At 44.3% G+C, this 23794-nt stretch overlaps 1 protein-coding gene across 1 annotated transcript in view; it reads right to left on the bottom strand.

Moving 5' to 3' along the window:
* LOC140399909 (clustered mitochondria protein homolog) overlaps window positions 1–23794 on the bottom strand; it is a 150770-nt gene that overhangs the window by 2426 nt on the left and 124550 nt on the right. Inside the window, exons 16-25 of the mRNA XM_072489425.1 lie at window positions 20841–21079; window positions 19491–19575; window positions 15273–15426; window positions 14587–14726; window positions 13202–13282; window positions 6008–6133; window positions 5486–5607; window positions 3820–3913; window positions 2881–3015; window positions 1056–1129 (exon numbers count right to left, since the gene is read on the bottom strand). Of these exons, the coding sequence (XP_072345526.1) occupies window positions 1056–1129; window positions 2881–3015; window positions 3820–3913; window positions 5486–5607; window positions 6008–6133; window positions 13202–13282; window positions 14587–14726; window positions 15273–15426; window positions 19491–19575; window positions 20841–21079 (1250 nt within the window). The remainder of the gene's footprint in view (window positions 1–1055; window positions 1130–2880; window positions 3016–3819; window positions 3914–5485; window positions 5608–6007; window positions 6134–13201; window positions 13283–14586; window positions 14727–15272; window positions 15427–19490; window positions 19576–20840; window positions 21080–23794) is intronic.

Below are 23794 nucleotides of genomic sequence, written 5' to 3'. Positions count from 1 at the left end.
CATGGGTTTCCTCCAGGTGCTCCGGTTTCCTCCCACACGGCCCGAAAGACGTGCTGTTAGGTAATTTGGACTGAATTCTCCCTCAGTGTACCCCAACAGGTGACGGAATGTGACAACTAGGGGATTTTCACAGTAACTTCATTGCAGTGTTAATGAAAGCCTACTTGTGACAATAATGAAGATTATTATAATTAATGCCACAGATCAAAATAGAATGGTATATTTTGTTATCAATCTCCCATACACTCACACAATAGAAGACAGACTTTAATTTAAATTGGATCTCTCTCTCATCCTCAAGGTGTCCCAAAGATTCACAGTGAATTATTAATTGCAGTCTGATTGTTGTTTTGTAGACAAACCTGGAAGTCAGTTTGCACAAGCACTTACAGGGTATGGATTTCATGAGAAACATGCACATTGCTCATACATTTTCTAGCTTTTCTCCTCTGCTACAGATTCCTTGCAGAGTTTAGTTCAACAATTACTGGCTGCCCCTCAAGCATTGGCCCAACCCAAATGACTTAATGTGTCAGTCTGGAATGCAAGAGTTTGCAGGCTACTTGACAGTGAAAATGCCACATCGCGATCAACTTCAACATTTGCAGACTTTCATCAAGAGTTCTGGGATAATGACTGAGAAAGAGGAAGGCATGTTTACTCGGATGTCAAGGCCCACAAGAGCATCCTCACCACTGCAGATAGCTCAACTGCAGCACTGTCCAACTGTTGCTCACAGAGATCAGCAAATTCAGCACAGGCTTCATCGATCTAGTTTATAAGTCTCAGCACCAGCCTTGCCAGCAAACTGCAAAATGGGCTATCGGGGAGCAATGTAAGCGGCTTTCAAATGGCAATGACATCCACAGCTGAGATAAATTTAATTTCCCCTTTGCTATAATTGTCCATATCAATCTCTTTCTGCCAGTATTTGCAGATTGATGTTTGAATATTCTACCACTGAAGTAGTTCCCAGTTATCAAATAGCATTAATTCAAAATGGAGCAATCTCTTGGGGAAAATATGGCTGTAATTCACAGAAAGGACAAGGTTACCTGCTATCATTAAGGCCAATCCGATTGATCAGGTTAAGCTGTTGCAGTATCGTCTTGTTATTCAGGGGTGTGGTCTGAAAAAATAAATGGTCAAACTGTCAGGTATTGTCTGCTAATGGATATTAATTTAAATAATTCCATTCCTAGATATTCAACCATAGCCAGAGAATCACTTGCAATGGCTTCTCTTTCTGCTCCCACACTGTCACCATTGGGGTCCCTGAGGAATCTAACCTAGGCTCCCTACCATTCCAAATCTATATGCTGCCCCTCTGTCATCATCCAAAAACTCAGCATCAGTTTCCACATGTATGCTGACAACACTGAGCGCAACTTCACCACCATCTCTTTCAACTCCTGGCTCTGTCTCTAAACAATATCACCAAGACTGCCTGTTTCCACTTTCATAGCATTGTCGGACTCTGCACTTACTTCAACTCATTTGCTCCTGAAACAGATGCTTTCGTTGGTTCTAGGATTTACTATTTCAACACACCCTTGGATGGCCTCCAAGTTTCCAACTTTCATAAACTTGTGGTTGTTCAAAACTCAGCTGCCTGTGTCCCCACTCACTTAGTTCCTTCCATTCACCTATCGCCTCGTTGCTCGCTGACCTATTGTGACTCCTTGTGTTTTTTAAAAATAAATTTAGAGTACCCAATGATATGTTTTCCAATTAAGGGGCAATTTAGTGTGGTCAATCCACCTAACCTGCACATCTTTGGGTTGTGGGGGTGAAACCCACACAGACACGGGGAGAATATGCAAACTCCACAGAGATAGTGACCCGGAGTCGGGATCGAACCCGTGTCCTCAGCGCTGCAGTGCTAACCACTGTGCCGCCCAGTTTGTGCCTCCTTGTTAAGCAATGCCTCAATTTTATTTAAAAAAAATAAATTTAGAGTATCCAATTATTTTTTTATGCTAATGCCTCAATTTTAAAATTTCAGTCCTCTTTTTCAAACCTCCGTACCCTCAACCCTCCTCATCCCTGTAATCTTCTTTAACCATCAGATATCTGTACTCCTCCAATACTGACTACCTGAGCATCACCAATTTTAATCCCTTCACAATTAGCAGCTGTGCCTTCAGTAGCCAAGACCCTAAAGCTCTGGAATTCCCTCTCTGAACCATTGCCACCTCATTTTCTATCTTTCCTCCTTTAAGACATTCTGGCACAGTAGCACAGTGGTTAGCACTGTTGTTTTACAGCGCCAGGGTCCCAGGTTCGATTCCCGCTTGGGTCACTTATCTGTGCGGAGTCTGCACCTTCTCCCGTGTTTGCGTGGGTTTCCTCAGGGTGCTCCGGTTTCCTCACACAAGCCCCAAAATACATGATTGTTAGGTGAATTGGATATTCTGAATTCTCCCTCCGCGTACCTGAACAGGCACCAGAATTTGGCAACTAGAGGATTTTCACAATAACTTCATTGCAGTGTTAATTTAAGCCTACTTGCGACAATAATTATTTTAAAAACCTACCTCTTCCAGGTTTTGGCCATTGGGCCCAATATATCCTCATATGGCTCAGTGTCAGATTTACATAATGCTCTTTTAAAGTTCCTCAGGACATTTTACAACATTAAAGGCAATGAATAAAGTTGTAGCAGAACTGGAAAATCCTACATAACCAACTAATTAGCATCAACTTCCCATTCACTGGATTTCAGCTTTCAGAATAGTGATACATATTACATCTGCTGACAAAGGCCAACAAGCTTTTTGGTTACTGCCAAGACAGCGCTGCCTGGCAAAATCCGTTCTGAAAGAATTGGAAGCAAAGAGGTAGCTAATAATCCTTTGTAACCGAATAAGGGGTCCTGACCTGTACTGGAGGAAGCTTAACATTTGATCCATTCTTGTAAATCTCATTCATGGTTCTCTGTAGGTTCACCGCCTGCTGAGTGACATGCTTCAGGAACTCAGAGCTCGCTTTTGTTTTTAGGTGAGTCTCCCCAAGCTGAGTTAGAAATAAAAGTGCAAGAAAAATACGGATTTAGAACTGCAACATTCCCATATAGTTGATAAGCAGTTAATATTTTGGAATTTCATGAAACCAGCAGCATTATCTAGGTCCTTCTCCTGGGAGAGTAAATGGTGGAGTAGAATTTTTGTGTACTGTAGGAGAGTGCTTAATGAGCCAAATGGCCTTTTCACATGCTTTCCTGCATTTCAACATTGCACAAAAGCCCTTTGTTCCCAGCAATAGAATCAATCTAACAACGCTGTTGGGACATGGTACCACTGCCTCTATCTTACAGAGGTGTCCACTGTAACCATAACATAAAATTTCCATTTAGTCAATGCACTGGAACATTATATGGTCGAATATTCAATTGAATTACCCTACATTAAAATATGAATAACCTTTTACTGATTGCACTGCAGATTCTAATATTAAACAATTGGGGTCATTGGGTGAAGAGTCCCTTCCTCTGCCAAAAGGAAGAGTTGAGGGAGTGGAAAACTGTTCATGTCACCGTGTATATGGATCCAAGGAATGAGTAGCTGGATGAATTAATTGACTTCTTCATTAAAAACAATAAGGGTGGCTCCCTGCTTAAATCAGTAGAGATCTTTATTTGGCACGGTAAACATAATTTCCTGTTCAACTACATAACTTGTCGTTTACATTACAGTACACAGTTGCCTTGTATTTCATTGAGTGTGGAACAGTAAAGTCACTCTCAAAAGATTCACTAAAGGTTGACTTGTGAACCTAAGCTCTGCAACACTGCGGGAAAACAGAGTTGGAATAACTGACCTGAGCCCTGTAGATGGTGTAGGCTTCCTTCTCATGCTGTACAGCGGTTCGGAACTCTGCCTTGCTCGCGTAGACTTGGGCCATGAGGTGATAGCTATACAGTTCAAACAAAAAACTAATTAGACAGAAGGTCCGGTTCAACTCATGATGACTATCCTAGATGTGGGTCCTTAAATTTAGCGCCATTTTCCTGTGGGACATTAGAGGACTCTGCACTTTGGAACTTCCTTGTAACAATTCTTGTAGTGGCTTCTGTAGACGAGGTCCCAGATGCAGTTGGGAGGGGTTAGTTGTGATCAATTCATTAAAAGGTTACATATTGTGACGAACCATCCTTTCAAATCAGACATGACATATTTCACATTACTGAATGTTCAAACATGATAACAGCTATTATCAACTGAAGGAAGTGCATGGTTCAATGCATTTTAAAAATATTGACAGGAATGATTACAATAAGTGACAAATAAACAAACAAACTTCAAATGAGAGAAACAGCCCAAAACATCACAATGAACGCTCATCAGCCTAATACCCAACTGTTAGCTATCATGGCTAAGGCATGTCGATATATTGTCAAATTCTAAGATGTCAGCAACTGGACCACAATAAAGTAGCAAAGTAAAAACTCTGCAGCATTTATTTACATCTTTAAACATGGTTTGAGAGTTTTGTACTTTTCAGCAATAGGGATGTTAATGGACAATGTTATTTAAGGCACCTGTGAGCCAGCACATACGTCTTGGTATTCACATCTTATGCTCCAATTTGCCATCTTAGAATTCCTTGATCCTGGCAGTATGCAAAGGTTTATCCTTAGCACTGTTTCCCTCTTGATAAGTAAATCCTAAAACTATGACCAGATAGAGATGAAGCTCGTGATATTTTCAAATTAATGGGCGTTGCAACTTTATTTATAGCCAGTGAACTAGGAGGCCCACAAAGGCATAATCATTGCTCTGTTAGGATGTCAGCATCAAGCATTCTCAGGTCAGGAAAATTTTAGATGCAGGCTTTTGATTCCTGCTCACCCCTCCATGGCATTATTCATGTCCTGGTCAACATTAATCCCTCAACCAACATTATTAAAAGACAGATAATCTAATCATTATCCCACTGCGAAAATTATCTGCCATATTTCCCTACGTTATAACCATGGCTGGTGCCAACAATATCTTATTGGCTGTAAAACATTGGGACGGTTTGGGGTCGTGAAAGGCGCGATATAAATGCAAGTCCTTTCTTGGAAAACTTACTGTATTCGCTATCAATCCCAACCTTTGAATGTGACATTTTTATGGCCATCCTGTAGCCTTTGAAGGAGACTATAAATTAAGGGGAGCTTTGTTCCTATGCTAACTAGAATTAACAATTTTTGTTTTGCAGGGTTCTTGCAGCTGGTAGACAAGAAACTTGCATTCCCGTTAATCTAAGCTGAATTTCAATTAGAATCCCAGAGATCAAAAAGGTTTGCATGTGAAGCATTTAGTAGAAACCGGTAGCAGCTTTGAAATAGGAATATTCGCAAATTTGTTTGGAGAAAATACAAAAACGTGCTCACAGCCGGCATGACTAAGTGCAAAATTACTGGGCAATTTGTATCCTGTTAATTCTAAAGCAATTCTGAGTGAAGTTTATCAGAAACAGGAGGAGTCCTGTGCTGTACCTCAGAGCAGTCTCCAAAGCTTGCACCCCATAATACTTGAGATTTAATTCCAGAGATTTCTGCAAAAATCGAATTGCGAGGTCACAATCCAGTGCAGTTTGGAGCATTAGGCCGATGTTACTCTGTGGGCGGTGTGGGGTGGGAGGAAGAGAGGGAGAGAAAGAAAATAAAGTTAATTTCACACTAAGCAACTCCAAGTCCCATCCACGAGAAGCTCCCCTCTAAGATAATGAAGCTTCTACGCTAACAGACTGTTCCCCACACCCCCCCACTCCCCCTTCTCATCCTTCTCCGAACATGGAAAAATGGTGACAGTATTCTCTGAAGCATCTTGGAACCCTTTTTCTATAGTAAATATTACATTTAAATGCGAGTCACACTGATTTCAAGTCATGAGGCTGCTAATAGGCCCGGGCAACCAATTCAGGTGACTAACGTAGACCACCTCCCCTCACCCAAAGAAGAAACACCAGGTATTTCTGCTTACTCTACCCCAAAAGAAAGCTTTCATCACACACTTACATCAAGAACAGCTATTTCCGGGTGGTCTTCTCCACAGACCGTGAGCATCAGGTAGAGAGCGCGATACAGCAGCCTCAATGCTACTGATACCTGATTGTTGGCAAAGCAGTAGAGGCCCAGGTTGGCCTGAATATAAAACAGTGGAAGATAGTAATGAGTTTAAACGTTTCACCTCAATCTACATCCAAGCAAGAAATTAGTTCCTCCTTTCAAATCCAAAGTTTAAAAAAAACCCTACTGAAGCCAACAGGAGATGCAGCAATGCGTTGATGAGTCAGGGATATTACGCAGGGTTTAACAGTACAATATATTTTTTTTAAAATTTAGATTACCCAATTCAAGGGGCTGGTTTAGCACAGGTCTAAAGAGCAGGCTTTTAAAGCAGACTAAGGCAGGCCAGCAGCACGGTTCAATTCCCATACCAGCCTCCCCGAACAGGCGCCGGAATGTGGCGACTAGGGGCTTTTCACAGTAACTTCATTTGAAGCCTACTTGTGACAAGAAGCGATTTTCATTTCATTTCATTTTTTCCAATGAAGGGGCAATTTAGTGTGGCCAATCCACATAGCCTGCACAACTTTGGGTTGTGGGGGCGAAACCCATGCAAACACGGGGAGAATGTGCAAACTCCACATGGACAGTGACCCAGAGCCGGGATCGAACCTGGGTCCTCGGTGCCGTGAGGCAGCAGTGTTAACCAATGCACCACCGTTCTGCCCTATCAGGACAATACAATGAGGTTTGGCTATGTCATGCAGTACTATGGAATTACTGGCGTCTAAGGTATTAATTGCTTCATTTTTCCTATTATTTATTTTGTCATTGTTTTTATCAACTTCAGTTGTCTCTTAGAACATAGAAAAATACAGCACAGAACAGGCCCTTCGGCCCACGATGTTGTGCCGAACCTTTGTCCTAGATTAATCATAGATTATCATAGAATTTACAGTGCAGAAGGAGGCCACCCGGCCCATCGAGTCTGCACCTGCTCCTGGAAAGAGCACCATACCCAAGGTCAACACCTCCACCCTATCCCCACAACCCAGCAACCCCACCCAACACTAAGGGCAATTTTGGACACTAAGGGCAATTTATCACGACCAATCCACCCAACCTGCACATCTTTGGACTGTGGGAGGAAACCGGAGCACCCGGAGGAAACCCACGCAGACACGGGGAGGATGTGCAGACTCCGCACAGACAGTGACCCAAGCCGGAATCGAACCTGGGACCCTGGGGCTGTGAAGCAATTGTGCTATCCACAATGCTACCGTGCTGCCCTAAAGAACAAATTAATCTACACTATATCATTCTACCGTAATCCATGTACCTATCCAATAGCTGTTTGAAGGTCCCTAATGTTTCCGACTCAACTACTTCCACAGGCAGTGCATTCCATGCCCCCACTACTCTCTGGGTAAAGAACCTACCTCTGATATCCCTCCTATACCTTCCACCATTCACCTGAAATTTATGTCCCCTTGCAATGGTTTGTTCCACCCGGGGAAAAAGTCTCTGACTGTCTACTCTATCTATACCCCTGGTCATCTTATAAACCTCTATCAAGTCGCCCCTCATCCTTCTCCGTTCTAATGAGAAAAGGCCTAGCACCCTCAACCTTTCCTCGTAAGACCTACTCTCCATTCCAGGCAACATCCTGGTAAATCTCCTTTGCACCTTTTCCAAAGCTTCCACATCCTTCCTAAAATGAGGCGACCAGAACTGTACACAGTACTCCAAATGTGGCCTTACCAAAGTTTTGTACAGCTGCATCATCACCTCACAGCTCTTAAATTCAATCCCTCTGTTAATGAACGCTATCACACCATCGGCCTTCTTCACAGCTCTATCCACTTGAGTGGCAACTTTCAAAGATGTCTGAACACAGACCCCAAGATCTCTCTGCTCCTCCACATTGCCAAGAACTCTACCGTTAACCCTGTATTCCACATTCATATTTGTCCTTCCAAAATGGACAACCTCACACTTTTCAGGGTTAAACTCCATCTGCCACTTCTCAGCCCAGCTCTGCATCCTATCTATGTCTCTTTGCAGCCGACAACAGCCCTCCTCACTATCCACAACTCCACCAATCTTTGTATCGTCTGCAAATTTACTAACCCACCCTTCAACTCCCTCATCCAAGTCATTAATGAAAATCACAAACAGCAGAGGACCCAGAACTGATCCCTGCGGTACGCCACTGGTAACTGGGCTCCAGGCTGAATATTTGCCATCCACCACCACTCTCTGACTTCTTTCGGTTAGCCAGTTCGTTATCCAACTGGCCAAATTTCCCACTATCCCATGCCTCCTTACTTTCTGCATAAGCCTACCATGGGGAACCTTATCAAATGTCTTACTAAAATCCATGTACACTACATCCACTGCTTTACCTTCATCCACATGCTTGGTCACCTCCTCAAAGAATGCAATAAGACTTGTAAGGCAAGACCTACCCCTCACAAATCCGTGCTGACTATCCCTAATCAAGCAGTGTCTTTCCAGATGCTCAGAAATCCTATCCTTCAGTACCCTTTCCATTACTTTGCCTACCACCGAAGTAAGACTAACTGGCCTGTAATTCCCAGGGTTATCCCTAGTCTCTTTTTTGAACAGGGGCACAACATTCGCCACTCTCCAATCCCCTGGTACAACCCCTGTTGACAGTGAGGACGAAAAGATCATTGCCAACGGCTCTGCAATTTCATCTCTTGCTTCCCATAGAATCCTTGGATATAGCCCGTCAGGCCCGGGGGACTTGTCTATCCTCAAGTTTTTCAAAATGCCCAACACATCTTCCTTCCTAACAAGTATTTCCTCTTGTCTCGAAGGCAGTGTTCTGCAGAGGCTGAGTTAAGTTGGCAAACTACGTCACATGACAAGATGCTGACAGTCAATAGGACGTCAGCTGTCTGAATGAATAGCTTATCTGCAGATTTCTTGGGGCTTTCACTGGCATCATCATCTGAACATGTCCCTGAGAATTTCACTGGCAAGAATTATCAGGACCCATCTTTGGTAATCACAACTGATCACACAGTTGCATAAATCTCGATAGCACAGTGGTTAGCACTGCTGCTTCACAGTTCCAGGGTTCCCGGTTCGATTCCCAGCTTGGGTCACTGTCTGTGCGGAGTCTGCACATTCTCCCGTGCCTGCATGGGTTTTCTCCAGGTGCTCCGGTTTCCTCCCACAAGTCCCGAAAGACATGCTGTTAGGTCATTTGGACATTCTGAATTCTCCCTCTGGTTACCCGAAAAGGCGTCAGAATGTGGCGACAAGGGGATTTTCACAGTAACTTCATTGCAGTGTTAATGTAAGCCTACTTGTGACTGTAGCCATCTGGGATGGCCACTTCCAACTAGGTACAGAGAAACTCGCAAAGACTGATGGGTAAAATGAACAAGCCAAGAATCAGGCAGGCTCAGAGACTGAAATGCATATTTGTCAGCAAGAAGTCCAGACGGTATTGAAACTCCGTCCAATTAGCATTTTAATGGGGCCGATTAGCATTTGATGGCCCATCTTCACCAAAACAAAGGACTGGTACTTGTGCAACCGGGACAGTCCCAGACATTTCAGCACCACTCCCTGTTCAAGGGAAATGCAAACAATGGGTTCAGTAACCGCTTGGAACACGCCCAGCCATCCAGATCCCCGCCCACTTATTGGTTAGGAATCGAACGGAGTGATCAGGGATCACCCAATTAGTGGGGCCCAAACTGGAGGATAGCCCAAAAGATAACATAGAAAGAAGGACAAATTCACTGATTGCCATAATTGGAACAGAGCCACAGAAAGGACAGAGAAAAAAGTAAGAGAAAGAAAAGGCAACATGACACTAAAGATAATTGATTAACTCTGTCTTTTGCTGAAGATAATGGATACCCCCAGCCATTTCACTAGAAATAATCACTCCTGCCAGAGCTGTATTGCATGGCCTTAGTCCAGTTTATGGTAAAGATTTGTTCGTGAGGAGCTGTAGGAAGGTCTAGGACATTTAAAGAATGTCAAAAACCGGCAAGAAGAATCTAGGGAAGAAGGCAGCGAGCGAACATCTGCCGCCGACCGTTGTGGGGGGTGCAGCAGGAAGAAAGATGACGGAGGTGATGGCTTGGGAATTGGAACGGCTGTTCTCGGAGCATCAGATGGGGATGATGGCCTCGCTGAAGGCATGGGTGGGAGAGACCCTGCCCCAGTGAGTGGAGTTGGTGAGAACCTCGACGACAGTGCGGGAGCAGGGGGAGAAAACGAAAGGGATGGAGGAGGCCTTGGCATAGTGACCATTTCTACCTCAGGAGGGGTGGAGTTGGAGCACCCGAGAAGTGTAACTTAAATTTCTACTGAGTTCAAAGTGTATACGAGACCACTTAAACCGCATGGTAGATTTCAACAATTGGCATAGTCGGCAGGATCGAAATCTACCATGCGGTTTAAGTGTAGTCTCGTATACACTTAGAAATTTAAGTTATACGTCTCAGGTGTGAAATGAAATCTTTTATAGCGTCTATTGATTATAATTGAGAGTTTGAGATCTTCTTGTGGTTACAAATCAAATGTTCTCAATAATCCCCTGCCAGAAGAAGACTTTATGAGATATAATCGAATTAGTAGTTTACAAACAGATTTAACTTTCAAAATACAGTAATGATTTCTTGCTCAAAGTAAACAGCTTGCGCAGACTTTAAGAGTTAGAGTGGAAATATGAAAATACGAAATAAGAATAGCAAGTAGTTAAGTAAATAGTATAGAGTGATCCCGAAATGGAAAATAGCTGCCCAGACCTCTATGTTTAAGAAGAATGTTATCAGTCTGTCTCCATCTGTCCCTACCCCTGCAATGTGCTGTTTGGTTTGGATGAGTCTCAAATGCATTTAGTTGGATGGTCAGTTGTCAATCATCAATATGCAACATATCTACAGATATGTTGCTTTTTAGATGCTTGTCGTGTGTTGGAATGTGATGTATACTTTTAATCAATTCTGGTTTCTACTGATTTTTCTGCTGACTGCTTTATTATTCATATTCTGAACAATGGTGGATTCATGTTGTCATGGTGCTTATTTTGACCTTGATCAGGTTGTGGTACAGTTTAATAATTTCTGCAATTCTGTTCATTAGAACAATGGATAGTTTATAATATCAATTTAACCTTTCAGTAAAAATGTTGCATTAGCCTCTAGCTAGCCTTAAGATGTTTCAAATTCTGTGCTTTTGTTACTGCAAGCTGTGTGTTTCTGTAATCTAAGTTATGCTTGACGTTTTATGATGAAATCCATTTTAAAATGGATTTCAAACTCGGCTTTAGTATTTACATTAAAATGGCTAAATCAATGACCCTTTTAGGTTTAGCACAGGGCTAAATCGCTGGCTTTGAAAGCAGAACAAGGCCAGCAGCACAGTTCAATTCCCATACCAGCCTCCCCGAACAGGCATCGGAATGGGACTTTTCACAGTAACTTCATTTGAATCTACTTGTAAGTGATTTTCATTTCATTTTACCTGTCAGAAATAGCTGGTTCCCTTCAGAGTATCTGGGGAGGTGGGATAGTCTCCCTTTGTCATTGGCTGGCCGGGTGCAGGCAGTCAAAATTAATATTTTGTCACAGTTTCTGTTCCTGTTCCAGTATCTGCCGGTCTTTTTGCCAAAGGCATTTGTCAAGGGGTGGATAGACTGATCTTGTTGTTGTATGGGCAGAGAAGGTGGCGAGGAAAAGGAAGGCGGTGGTCCAAAGGGGCAGCGGTCGAGGAGCTTGGCTCGTCCAAACTTGTCACACTATTATTGGAGGGCAAATGCGGAGAAAGTGTGGGAGCTGGAGGAAGGAATCGGAAGCTTTGTGGGTGCGGATGGAGGCGGGTCCTGCAAGGGGTCGGGGTTGCGGGCGCTGGCTATCCCCAGGGAAGTATTCTGGGAATCCGGTAATAGTAGCCATGCTGAGGATCTGGGGGCAATTCCCATAGCACTTCAGGTTGAGGAAAGGGTAGAGGGCAAATTCGATAAGAAGGAATCATGGGTTTGAGCCAAGGAGGATGGATGCGAGGTTCCGGGCATGGGAGGAGAGAGGGGTGAAAGAGATAAAGGATGTGTTTCTAGAGGAAGATTCGCAAGTTTAGAGGAGTTATGGGTGAAGCTGCAGCGTGAAGAAGGATTTAGGTATATGCAGGTGCAGAATTTCTCAAGAAAAACTTATCCGAGTTTCCCGGTGGTGCCGCCCCCCTCGTTGCTGGAGGAGGTGCTGTCGGTGGCGGGGGTTGGAGAGTGGATTTTCTCAGCAATTTATGATCGGATTATGGAGGAGAATAAGGAGTCTTTGGAAGGGCTTAAGGCCAAGTGAGAGGAACAGCTGGGGATGAGGCTGGAAGGATTATGGTGCGAAATGCTGCGAAGGGCCAATGCCTCGACCGCGTGTGCGAGGCTGGGGTCGATTCACCTAAAAGTGGTGTCTCGGGCATACTTAACGAAGGCGAGGATGTGCCGGCTGTTTGAGGGGGTGGAGGACAGTTGTGAGTGGTGTGGGAGAGGCCCAACCAATCAGCTCCATATGTTCTGGACCTGCTCCCGGAGGTTGGCGAGTTATTGGGGGTCGTTTTGTAACACCATGTCTGAGGTTCCGCATATGGAATTGGAGCCAGGTCCCCTAGAGGCCATATTTGGGGTGTCGGACCTGCTGGAGTTGCAGACCGACTTCTTACCCTTCGCCTCGTTGATCGTTCGCAGGGGATCCTGTTGGAGTGGAAGTCAGCTTCTCCCCCACGTGCCTCGGCGTGGCTGGGGGACCTATTGGAGTTCCTGGGCTTGGAAAAGATAAAGTTTGCTCTGAGAGGGGCAGATGAGGGGCTCCACCAGAGATGGGGGTTGTTTATTTTTCACTTTGGAGACCTAGTTGCTGCCAAGGGGTTCTCTGTTGTGTTGGCTCAGTTCACCAGAGTGGTGAGCAAGGATGTTAGGGTTTTCAGGGGGAAAATTGCCTGTAGTTCTCATTCCCGATCACTACCTAGTAAAATTGTGCATGTGTGCACGTACGGGATGTTATTAGGACTGAGCTAGGCTGTGATATCATAATGAAATAGCTTGCCAAAACAGACTGTCTTGATTGACACAAAAAAATGGCACTGTGCCAAGGGCACCAGCACCAGCTAAGAAGGGAGAAAATGGATGGGAAACGTTGGTGGAAAATACATGTCACTCACATATTCATGGATGGTGTTGGGATGGTCAAAGCCAAGGATCCGCTCGCTGATTATTACAGCTTTTTGCTGGTTGCTTATAGCCTGTATAAAAATAGGAAAAATAAAGCACGCATTATAATTGTGAGAGGCAGCAGCATTTGGGGAAAATCGTCACCATCTAAAAAGAGACTTCAAAATGTACTGGCTCACTGATACTAACTTGTCACCCTGAAACCTGAACCATCTAGTTCTGGGCAGACACAATGAATGTTGCTTCTGTACCTGCACATTGAGGATCAGCTTTGTATTGAATACAATGGCCCAGGTCTTGCAAATATTGGCCAGTCAGAGATAGGACCTCCCAGAGGACACACTACAGGACCCCTTGGTAGTCCCAGTGGAAGGACTATGCTGGAATTGCCTGGGAAGCAACTTCTGCTGGGCAATTCTCTAGCTCTCCAGGACCCTCTGAAAATGTCTCCAAACGAGTTGAGTCAGAGACTTTGGCGGATTCCAACTCCGTTACCTGGATAGTTACCAAGGAAGTATTAAACTGATAAAAAAATGTCTAGCTCAGGGTAACTGTACAGCTGAACCTCCAACCCTTCAACTTCCTGTCCCCAACCCTCTTGACTCCCCACGACCCTCCACTCTCTGAATCCCCCCTCGAACCCCACCCCATGCCAAAAGCCTCCAGCTTCCCACCGTGAGCTTCTGGCATTTCTTGTGAAACTATCCAGCAAGCAAGTCAGAAATTTCCAACATCTATGACTCCAACTCAGAGTTTGAGACTTTCTCGAAGAGTCCCATGTCCATCGGAAGATGAAATGTATCAGGCAATTCCTGCAGAATCCTTGTAGTTGCCCTCCAAGGCGTTCTGTAGCGCACCCTCCGGCATCCATCCGGTCTCCGACCATCCAGAGACCAGAGGATCAGGGCCATAGTCTCTCAATGTTAGAGCCAAACTTAATAAAACGTTTCTTTTCCCTGAATACTAAATGATGAGAGGCCAGCAGAAAGTAATAATGCAATTACAGGGATTTCAATTTACCAATGTGTTAATTCCCTCATTATTCACACGTGTGGAGTGCCTAGACACTTAGCCTATAGTTCAGGTGGCCACATACACACGTATATTGCGGAAATATGTAGTATTGCATGTGATTTGCAGGATGGAGACAGTAGATAGCGATCGTCACTTGATGCAACCACTTCACAGACAATCAAAGATAATTTCATGGTCAAATTCTCCTCCTGTTAAAAATTCCACTTGGCACCTCCCACCAAGGACCTAATAAGATCAGGCTGATATTGTAGGGAATAGGAAAGCAATCATATCCTTGTGTGTGGAATGGTATCTTCCCACACAATCCACACAGTGTCCAAAATATCAAACTATCACTCACCTCAGGGATATTATCCATCATGTAATTGACCCGTGCTAGAAGGCTCATACAACCACAGATGTCAGGGTGCAAGGCTCCATACACATTGTTGAATAAGTTTAAAGATTCATTGAGCAACTCAAGACCCTCCTTAAGGTTTCCTGGAAACATAGAAAAAAATTAGCACAAGTCAGAGTTGCAAATGAGAGAAGAGATGAAAGCAGAAAATAAACAGGGGGGTAAATATTCTGGCCCCTCTCCCCCTCCCCCCCCCGGAGGTGTCTGGTCAGGAAGCATTGCAAAATTCAAAGCCGATAGCAAAGGAGAAGGAAACATGTAGCTTTACCCCTTCCTTAGTGGGTAAGAATTTTGAACAGGAGATAGCAATTGTTAACTTTAAACCAGTCACTTTTGCAGGGATGAATCCCATCTACCCACGGTGTCACTATATTCCCTATTGAGCAGAGTGTCCTCTGTCACCACGTCACAACAAAAACAGGAAAATGCTGGAAAAACCCAGCAGGGAACATCTGTGGAGAGAGAAACTCAGCTCCAAAGAAGAATCCTATTGGATTTGAAAACGTTAACCCTGTTTCTCCTCCACTGATGCTGCCAGACCTGCTGTGTTTTTCCAGCATTTTCCGATTTCATTCCGATTAATGTTCTACCGAAACTCAGGCACTGACCCCTTGGCACACCACACATACCTTTCTGAATTGTAGTCTGTGCATTCTTATAAACCTGATCAGCGTCTGTTGCCTTCACAATGATGTGTTTGAACACGGGGAAGGAGTTGAGAATATCATCCTCTGTGAAGGTGGGTTTGTGGCGACTGTCAAAGTTATATTCCCGCAGAAGAACCTGAGAGAAAATATTCAAGAATACAATGAACAGGCTGTAACAATTCAGGAGAAGGGCTACTGCAGGCCCCGACATACAGAACAATCCAGAGTTTGAGCCTTCACTTATGCTCGATAACGGATTTCAGAGGGCTAAATCGCTGGCTTTGAAAGCAGACCAATGCAGGCCAGCAGCACGGTTCAATTCCCGTACCAGCCTTCCAGAACAGGCGCCAGAATGTGGCGACTAGGGGCTTTTCACAGTAACTTCATTGAACCTACTTGTGACAATAAGTGATTTTCATTTCATTTTTTCATTTCATTTCACTTAAGTGCTTTTGTGGTAGAGTGGGATAGAAGTGAAACAAAAATTCCTGCCCCTGATCACCACCCTTGCTGGAAAGTACACGTTTGTGAACTTCAGGCGAAGTCAGGGTCAGAATTAGCCCTGACCAGTCAATGCCACATTAGAATAGTTTGTTCATCCCAGTCAATATGTACACTAAGAATAGGCAATTGTCTGAAGTGACTGGCAATGTGACATTAAACACCACCAGCGCCTTCAATGGAGAACACTTTGTGGAAAAGCCAAAAATTGCAACTTCAGAAGAGGCCTATAGTATCAATCTGATAAGACTGGTAATGGTACAGGAACTTGCTTCTCCCTCAAATTGCCATGATTTAAAAAGAATGAGACCCACCTTTTCAGTTGCACCTGCTTACTAGGCTACAGCCAAGTCTTTAATAAAGATTTTTATTAAACACCTAAATGGATCTGGCATAAAGAAGCACAGCTGCCCTGATTGGTCTTCAACCAAGCATTAATCGTTCGTATATTCAAGGTGCTCACTGGCCGTTCGCCTGAATATCTTACAAACATACGAATTGGGAGTAGGAGTTGGTCCCTCGAGCCTACTCCGCCATTCAGTAAGATTATGGCTAATTTGATTGAAACCTCAACCCCATATTCCTGCTGACCCTCGATAACCTTTCACCCCCTTGTCTCTTTTTAATCAATAATCTATCGAGCCCAGTCCTAAAAGTATTCAAAGATTCTGTCTTTTGAGGAAGAGAGTTCCAGACACTCAAAGAAAACCTTACTCCTCACCTCGATTTTAAATGGGTGACCCTTTATTTTTAAACAGTGACCCCCTAGTTCTAGATTCTCCAACAAGAGGAAACATCAACTCCCCTTCCACGCTGTCAAGACCCCTCAGGATCTTAAAGGTTTTGATCAAGTCGCCTCTTACTCTTTTGAACTCTGGTGGATACAAACCTAACCTCTACAACCTTTCCTCATAATGCGCCCATTTCAATGACATTCCTTGCAGCACAGGCAGAGGCACCTGCAAAACGAGTGTAATAGTGACTCATTTCTACCCCATTGTCTCTTGATCTCTACTGCCAACACCAGTCTACACCAGCAAGCCGAAACCTAAATGTCAGCAGACTATTCCAGCTGAGGGAACGTCATGGCTGGTGAACATTTGCTTTTACCAATATTCACAAAATACATTTTTAAAATAAAGAAAGCGGGTAGAGATCCGAAGCTACAATTTAATATTTTACCTCCATTCCCAATCCTTTTTTAAAAATAAATTTAGAATACCCAATTCATTTTTTCCAATTATGGGGCAATTTAACATTTCCAATCCACCTAACCTGCACATCTTCGGGTTATGGGGGCGAAACCCACGCAAACACGGGGAGAATGTGCAAACACCACATGGACAGTGACCCAGAGCCGGCATTGAACCTGTGACCTCGGCTCGTGAGACAGCAGTGCTAATCACTGCGCCACCGTGCTGACCCCCATTCTCAATCCTAAGCACGAGGTCAGTGGCCTCACCCATCTCTACCCTGATTGACATTTTGCTAGCTTTTTAATTAATTAACACTACATTTACAGATCGGAATCTTCCCAATCTCCCCTTGAACAGCAGATGGCCTCCTGATATCATTTGGTGCGAAGTGGCTGATTTCAGAGACTGCAAAAAGCAAAACACTTGTTCGGAATCTGTTCTGTAAAATTTCCTGGACACTATCTCTCAGGGCAAAGCAAAAACATTTGGCTGAAAATAGAACTTAATTACTGGCTGAATCAGCGCTGGGGTAGATTTTTATTCCACTGGTGAAGCACAGCCATGGGTAATTGCAATCGCTGAAAATGTTGATAATACTCATGTGAAGTACCTTTGGATATTTTAGTATGTTAAAGCGCTATGTAAATTGTTGCTGGAATTAAACTGAGACTCTTGGGTACCATTGATTTCCATTAGTTTTGAGAGTCTGAAAATATTTCGAGATGCTACTATAATTTTAGATTTGTGTAAACAAGTGTAGTTTATACATCAGTATCCAGCTAACCATATAGCTCCATGGGAGGACTTTTTTCCCCTCCTCCTGTTAGTCTCCCTTTACTTCTCCTACGAAGCTTTTAACTTGTATTCATCAAATGTAAGGAGGCTCACTCTATGCACTATATTTAGATTTTTAGATTTAGATTTATTGTCACGTGTACCGAGGTACAGTGAAAAGTATTGTGTGTACAGAACAGGCAGATGACACCATACATGAAAAACATAGGACAACGATAAATACACAATGTAAATACATAAACATCAGGTAAAGCTTACGGAGTATAGTACTGCAACAGTAGAGAAGATGCATGGAGAGATCAGTTCAGTCCATAAGAAGGTCATTCAGGAGTCTGTTAACAGCGGGGAAGAAGCTGTGTTTGAATCTGTTGGTGCGTGTTCTCAGACTTTTGTACCTCCCGCCCGATGGAAGAAGTTGGAAGAGTGAGTAAGTCGGGTGGGAGGAGTCTTTGATTCTTCTGCCCGCTTTCCCCAGGCAGCAGGAGGTGTAGACAGAGTCAATGGATGGGAGGCGGGTTCACATGATGGACTGGGCTGTGTTGACGGTTCTCTAGTTTGTAGTAGATGAAGTGATTTAATAACTAGTGTGTCGAGGAGTTCACTCCTTCGAAGCTTTCACAAGCAGCAACAGCAGCAGCCTTCCACACCCAACGGGGGCATTCCCGATGTATGCGCCCAGACAGCGGAGCTTGGTCCTGTCCTCCATCGGTATTTGTACATGGAGACACACACACACACTAGGCAGTGAACAGAAGTGGGAGTCGATATTTGTACATATATACACACACACACATACACACTGGGCAGTGAACAGAAGTGGGAATCGGTATTTGTACATGGACACACACACACACACTGGGCAGTGAACAGAAGTGGGAATCGGTATTTGTACATGGACACACACACACACACACAATGGGCAGAGAACAGAAGTGGGAACAGATTAATTTTCCTTAATCTCTCCACATACACTGCAGATGAATTAATAGTGTCAGCTGTGGCACAGTTGCCTGAGTCAGTCGGTTGTGCATTGAATACAGAACTATAGGCTGGCACTCCAGTGCTGTACTGAGAGATTGCGGCACTGTTGGAGGTGCTGTTTTTTAAAAATGTGATGTTAAACCAATGACTTATCTATCCTCTCCGGTAGGACTAAAAAATCCCAAGACAATATTTTGAAGATCGGCGAGTTATCAGCCACCAGAATAGCCAATATTTATCCCGCAAATGAATAAGATACATCATCACATTGCTGTTTGTGGGGCCTTGTTGCATTCAAATTGGCTGTCTCAAATCCGACATTGCAACAGTGACTATATTTCCAAAAGCCTAGTTGACTGCAAAATGATTTGGGATTTCCTGAGGTGGTGATTGGTGCTATATGCAAGTCATTCTTTTCTTCAGCGAATACACACTAATCAGAAATCAAGAATTTTCTGATTTTCACTGGAACAGAATGGTGCAGGTAAGTTATTCAAAATTGAGTACTCGAGGCATTAATCAATTTTCTATCTCTTGCAATTTTTACTCAGCAAATTGGATTTGTAAACACATTTTAGCTTCACTGCTAGTCACTGTGCACCTGTGTCATGAACTTACTCAAGCAAAGTACAGGCACAGCTGTGGGAGGATCATGTAAATGGAGGAGACATACAGAATGACAGATCATGCGTGTGCTGCATAGTTACAATGGATAGATTGGCAGTACCTGAATTCCAGTCTTTATACAGAACTCGCGCAGCAGGGACACTTTCTGCAGACCAAACCGCTCCACCGCCTGATCAACCCCGTCACTGGAACACACCAATCACACAAACATCAGTTAACAGGGAGAGGAAAGTGCCTGGGGAGTTTGCGAACAAGTCCACTATGTGGCACTTTATCAAATGTCTTTTCTATACATCACATCAAAATGGCATTACCCTCATTAGTTATTTCTTTTTTTAAACTTAATGTGACATGGGTGCAGCCAGTAATTTTCTGCCCTTGAGAAGGTGATGGTGAGCTTTGAACCGCTGCAGTCCATGTGGTGTAGGTACATCCACAGTGCTATTGGGAAGAAGTCCCAGGAGTTTGACCCAGCAACAATGAAGGAACAGTGATATAGTTTCAAGTCGGGACAGTGTGTGGTTTGGAGGGGAACCTGCAGATGGTAGTGTTCCCATGCATTTGCTTCCCTTGTCCTTCTAGATGGTAGAGGTTGCAGGTTTGGAAGGTGTTGTTGAAGGAGCCTTGGTGAGTTGTTACCATCTTGTAGATGGTACAATGTGCCGTGCAATTTTAATTGAGCAAAAGAAAAGAAAAACACTTGCCTGCACCAACTCGGCACTGCACTGGTGTGGTGTGCCGCTGGACTAGTTATCTGCCAGTCTATTCCCACGCTCCAAGCAATCCCACCCAACTTGCTATGGTCCAAACCAACCCACAACCCGAACCACCAAACTCCAAAATTTGGCAAGATCCAAAATCTGGCACAGCCTCAGTCCCAAGGTTGCCAGTTTTGAGTCACTGCACCGGTCAATTTCCATGGCCAAAATTTCATGATTTGATGATCACTGTTCCCTTAAAATTCCCCAACTGACACCTGATCCACCTCAATTCCCACAGCCACATCCAACAATGCTTCCTTGCTCGTTGGGCTGGAAGCATACTGATCACGACAATCTACTGCAATGAATGGTACTACTCCAGGACTTCTCCCCCTTAGGACTATCATCTAGGGTTCAACAGATAAGGAGATCCAATATGGTATGGCATCACTGATCCACCTCAAACTGAGGAATATTCAACAACCCACTCTGAAGTAGGAACCTGCACATGTCCAAGCGGTGTAGCTTAGCTTTCCGTTTCCGCTTCAGAAAACCTTCAGGACCCATACTGGTCAGTACTCTGCACCTCCCACAGTGCAGCAGGGGCAGTCCCATTCCCTACATTATGCGCATGGCAATATTGGAAACAAGTCACTACAGGAATCCCTTCAACTTTGGCAATGACTGATGCATAAAATGACTGAGAAATTAACATGTTCAAAGGTGCCAAATGTTAGGGGGTTACCTACCAAGCCAGCAAGTAGTCAAAGCTTTCACCAGCCTCACTGTTAATCTGTTTCCACAGCTCAGCAGGGGTCAGGCTGGCCCAGGCCGTGTCGTTCCCAGGAATCCGCATCTTTCGCTTGTTCTTTTTCCTGCGTGATACAAGTTCGTCTAGAAGCAAGTGTGCAACAGGATTGGGGTAGGAGCTCAGCAAGCAGTTCAGAAAGTGACTGATGGCAGATGAGAGCGCTGATATCTCCACACCCTGGAAGAAAATTAAAAATAAGAAACTCCAAGTTATATTAAAATAAATTAGAACCGAAGAACCTGCAAGAGTCATGAAGCAAGATAAATCCCTTATAAAAGCCAGCGGTCACATGTTCCACATCCTGATATTATATTTGTTCAGGTGTCTTCCTCCCTCTTTTCAAAGAAGCTGTTTAAGTTGATGATGACATTGAGTAGAATGATTGGGTTTCAGCCCATAATCTAATCACTGGTGTGGGTTAGAGAGAGAAAAAAAGAGACAGCAACATAAACCCTTTAACTCCACACAACGCAGCCAGCTTCCAGTAATAAGTCAAATAATGTGACCCCGCCTTTCACATTTTTCTCCTTTTCTCTATCGCGGTCTCTGCTTTCTTTGTGATCCTTTGGTCCACCAGACAAACTTAGCCAAGAAGGTAAAGTGATGCCAAACATGCCCAGCTAGGTTGCATTGTAGGGGGTTTGAATGCACCGAGCGTGTGACTTCCATCCGGTGCTTCTCCATTGTCTAATAGCTAACACCTGGAATACAGCAGTCCAGATCCAGGGCCCATGATTCTGGGTTACTGTATTGGTGCTTCAACATAGCGCTGCCTCTTCTCTGGAGCATTTTAATGTTATGTCGTTTGTCAAATATCCATTCCATCTGCCTCCTTCCAACACATACTGATAGAGAACTCTGAAAGTAAACACTGAAAATATGGTTTGAATTTTAGCAGAAATGTGGCTTTTGTGCGGGTGGGGCTTTTGCAAGATTGGGTATCTTGAAGAGCAGATTTTACGTATGTCCCGCAGAAGTTAGCTGTAGTTCTCCTATAAATTGTTTCCTGTGGAATTCCGGCTCACAGGCAGGGGAGGTGGTGGCGGACAGGTCAAATGATGCAATAGGTTGGCATGCTGGGGTTGAGATGTTTGCTGGCTAGCTTGTTGAATCCCAAGGAAACAGATCAGTGAGGATCTTATTGAATAGCAGAGCAGGCTCGAGAGGCCAAATAGCCTACTCCTGCTCCTAATTTGTATGTTCGAATGAAATCCTCATGCCTGCTCCTGGCTCACAAACAGTGCTGTAAAGACACTTACATTTGGTTTTTAATTCATTTACGGGATGTGGGCGTCGCTGGTTAGGCCAGCATTTACTGCCCATCCCTAGTTGCCCTTCAGAAGGTGGTGGTGAGTTGTCTTCTTGAACCGCTGCAGTCCTTGAGGTGTAGGTACACCCACTGTACTGTTAGGGAGGGAGTTCCAGGATTTTGACCCAGCGGCAGAGAAGGAACGACGATATATTTCCAGTTTGGGGTGGTGAATGACTTGGAGGGGAACTTCCAGGTGGTTGGGTTCCCAGGTATCTGCTGCTCTTGTCCTTCTAGATGGTAGTGGTCATGGGTTTGGAAGGTGCTGTCTAAGGAGCCTTGGTGAGTTACTGCAGTGCATCTTGTAGATGGTACACATGGCTGCTACTGTTCTTCGGTGGTGGAGTGTTTGAATGTTTGTGGAAGGAGTAGCAATCAAGAGGACTGCTTTGTCCTAGATGGTGTCGAGCTTCTTGAGTGTTGTTGGAGCTGCACTCATCCAGGTAAGTGGAGGGTATTCCATCACACTCCTGACTTGAGCCTGGTCAATAGTGGACAGGCTTGGGGGGGGGAGGGGAGTGGGGAGATGAGGTGAGTTACTCGCCGTAGAATTCCTAACCTTTGATCTGCTCTCATAGCCACAGTATTAATGTGGCTCGTCCAGTTCAGTTTCTGACCAATGCTAACCCCCCCCAGGATGTTGATTGTGGGGAATTCAGCGATGGTAATGCCATTGAATGTCAAGGAGCGATGATTAGATCCTCTCTTATAGAAGATGGTCATTGCCTGGCATTTGCGTGGCGCAAATGTCATTTGCCATTTGTCAGCCTAAGCCTCATGGATTCAGCGCTTCTCACCATCTTTCAAATATGAAGTTTCCAAAGGCTTGGGAAACCCAGTTGCCGGTAAATGACCACCACCACTTTCCGTGAGCGGAATGGCTGCCTGCCCCTCCCACCTCTCTTAAAACCAGAGGCTAACAGGATCACCTCCTGTTCCTGGTTTTGCATTTAAACTTCCGAGATGACCCTAACACTCCAGTTTTCATGAGCTAAGACTCAGGGCGTGATTATTTATTTCTTTTTGGAAATTTAGAGTACCCAATTCTTTTTTTTTGACTCAGGGCATGATTATATGACTCCTGAAGAAGATGGCGCCTGAGCGAGGCGACTCTCTGCGAGCTCTCCCCAACAGATCTACTTTTAACTTAACTTATACTCGTTTTAATCTTTTAAAATTTAATTCTAAGACTAACATTATTACTAACCTCTCTCTTTAACTTTTCTTGCAGGCTTGAACATCCTCCGAGGCCCGGGGAGACCTTTTGACCTGACCCGACCAGACCTCCATGACCTGGAAGTGGATCGGGCCCAAACCGGAAGTGAAGCCCCGACCTCGATTTGGAGCCGACCCTGACCTTGGAACCCCCGACTGATATGCCATCAATTAAGACAGAAAGCGCAGAGCGAATTAAACTATGGCTATAATTGACTTACAACGGAGCTGGCAGCGTGCCCCAGAATGAGGCACTGTGAGAGGTCGGCAGCTTATATACCCAGGCCCTAGGGAGCCACAGGCAGAGCCAAAACCGTACAACATGTAATATAGTGGAAATTCTGTACAACACGTAATACTGTGGCAGC

The sequence above is a fragment of the Scyliorhinus torazame genome, chromosome 1 (assembly GCF_047496885.1).
Source record: "Scyliorhinus torazame isolate Kashiwa2021f chromosome 1, sScyTor2.1, whole genome shotgun sequence".
In the NCBI taxonomy this organism is placed as follows: domain Eukaryota; kingdom Metazoa; phylum Chordata; class Chondrichthyes; order Carcharhiniformes; family Scyliorhinidae; genus Scyliorhinus; species Scyliorhinus torazame.
This window is presented reverse-complemented; position numbering and strand designations above follow the sequence as displayed.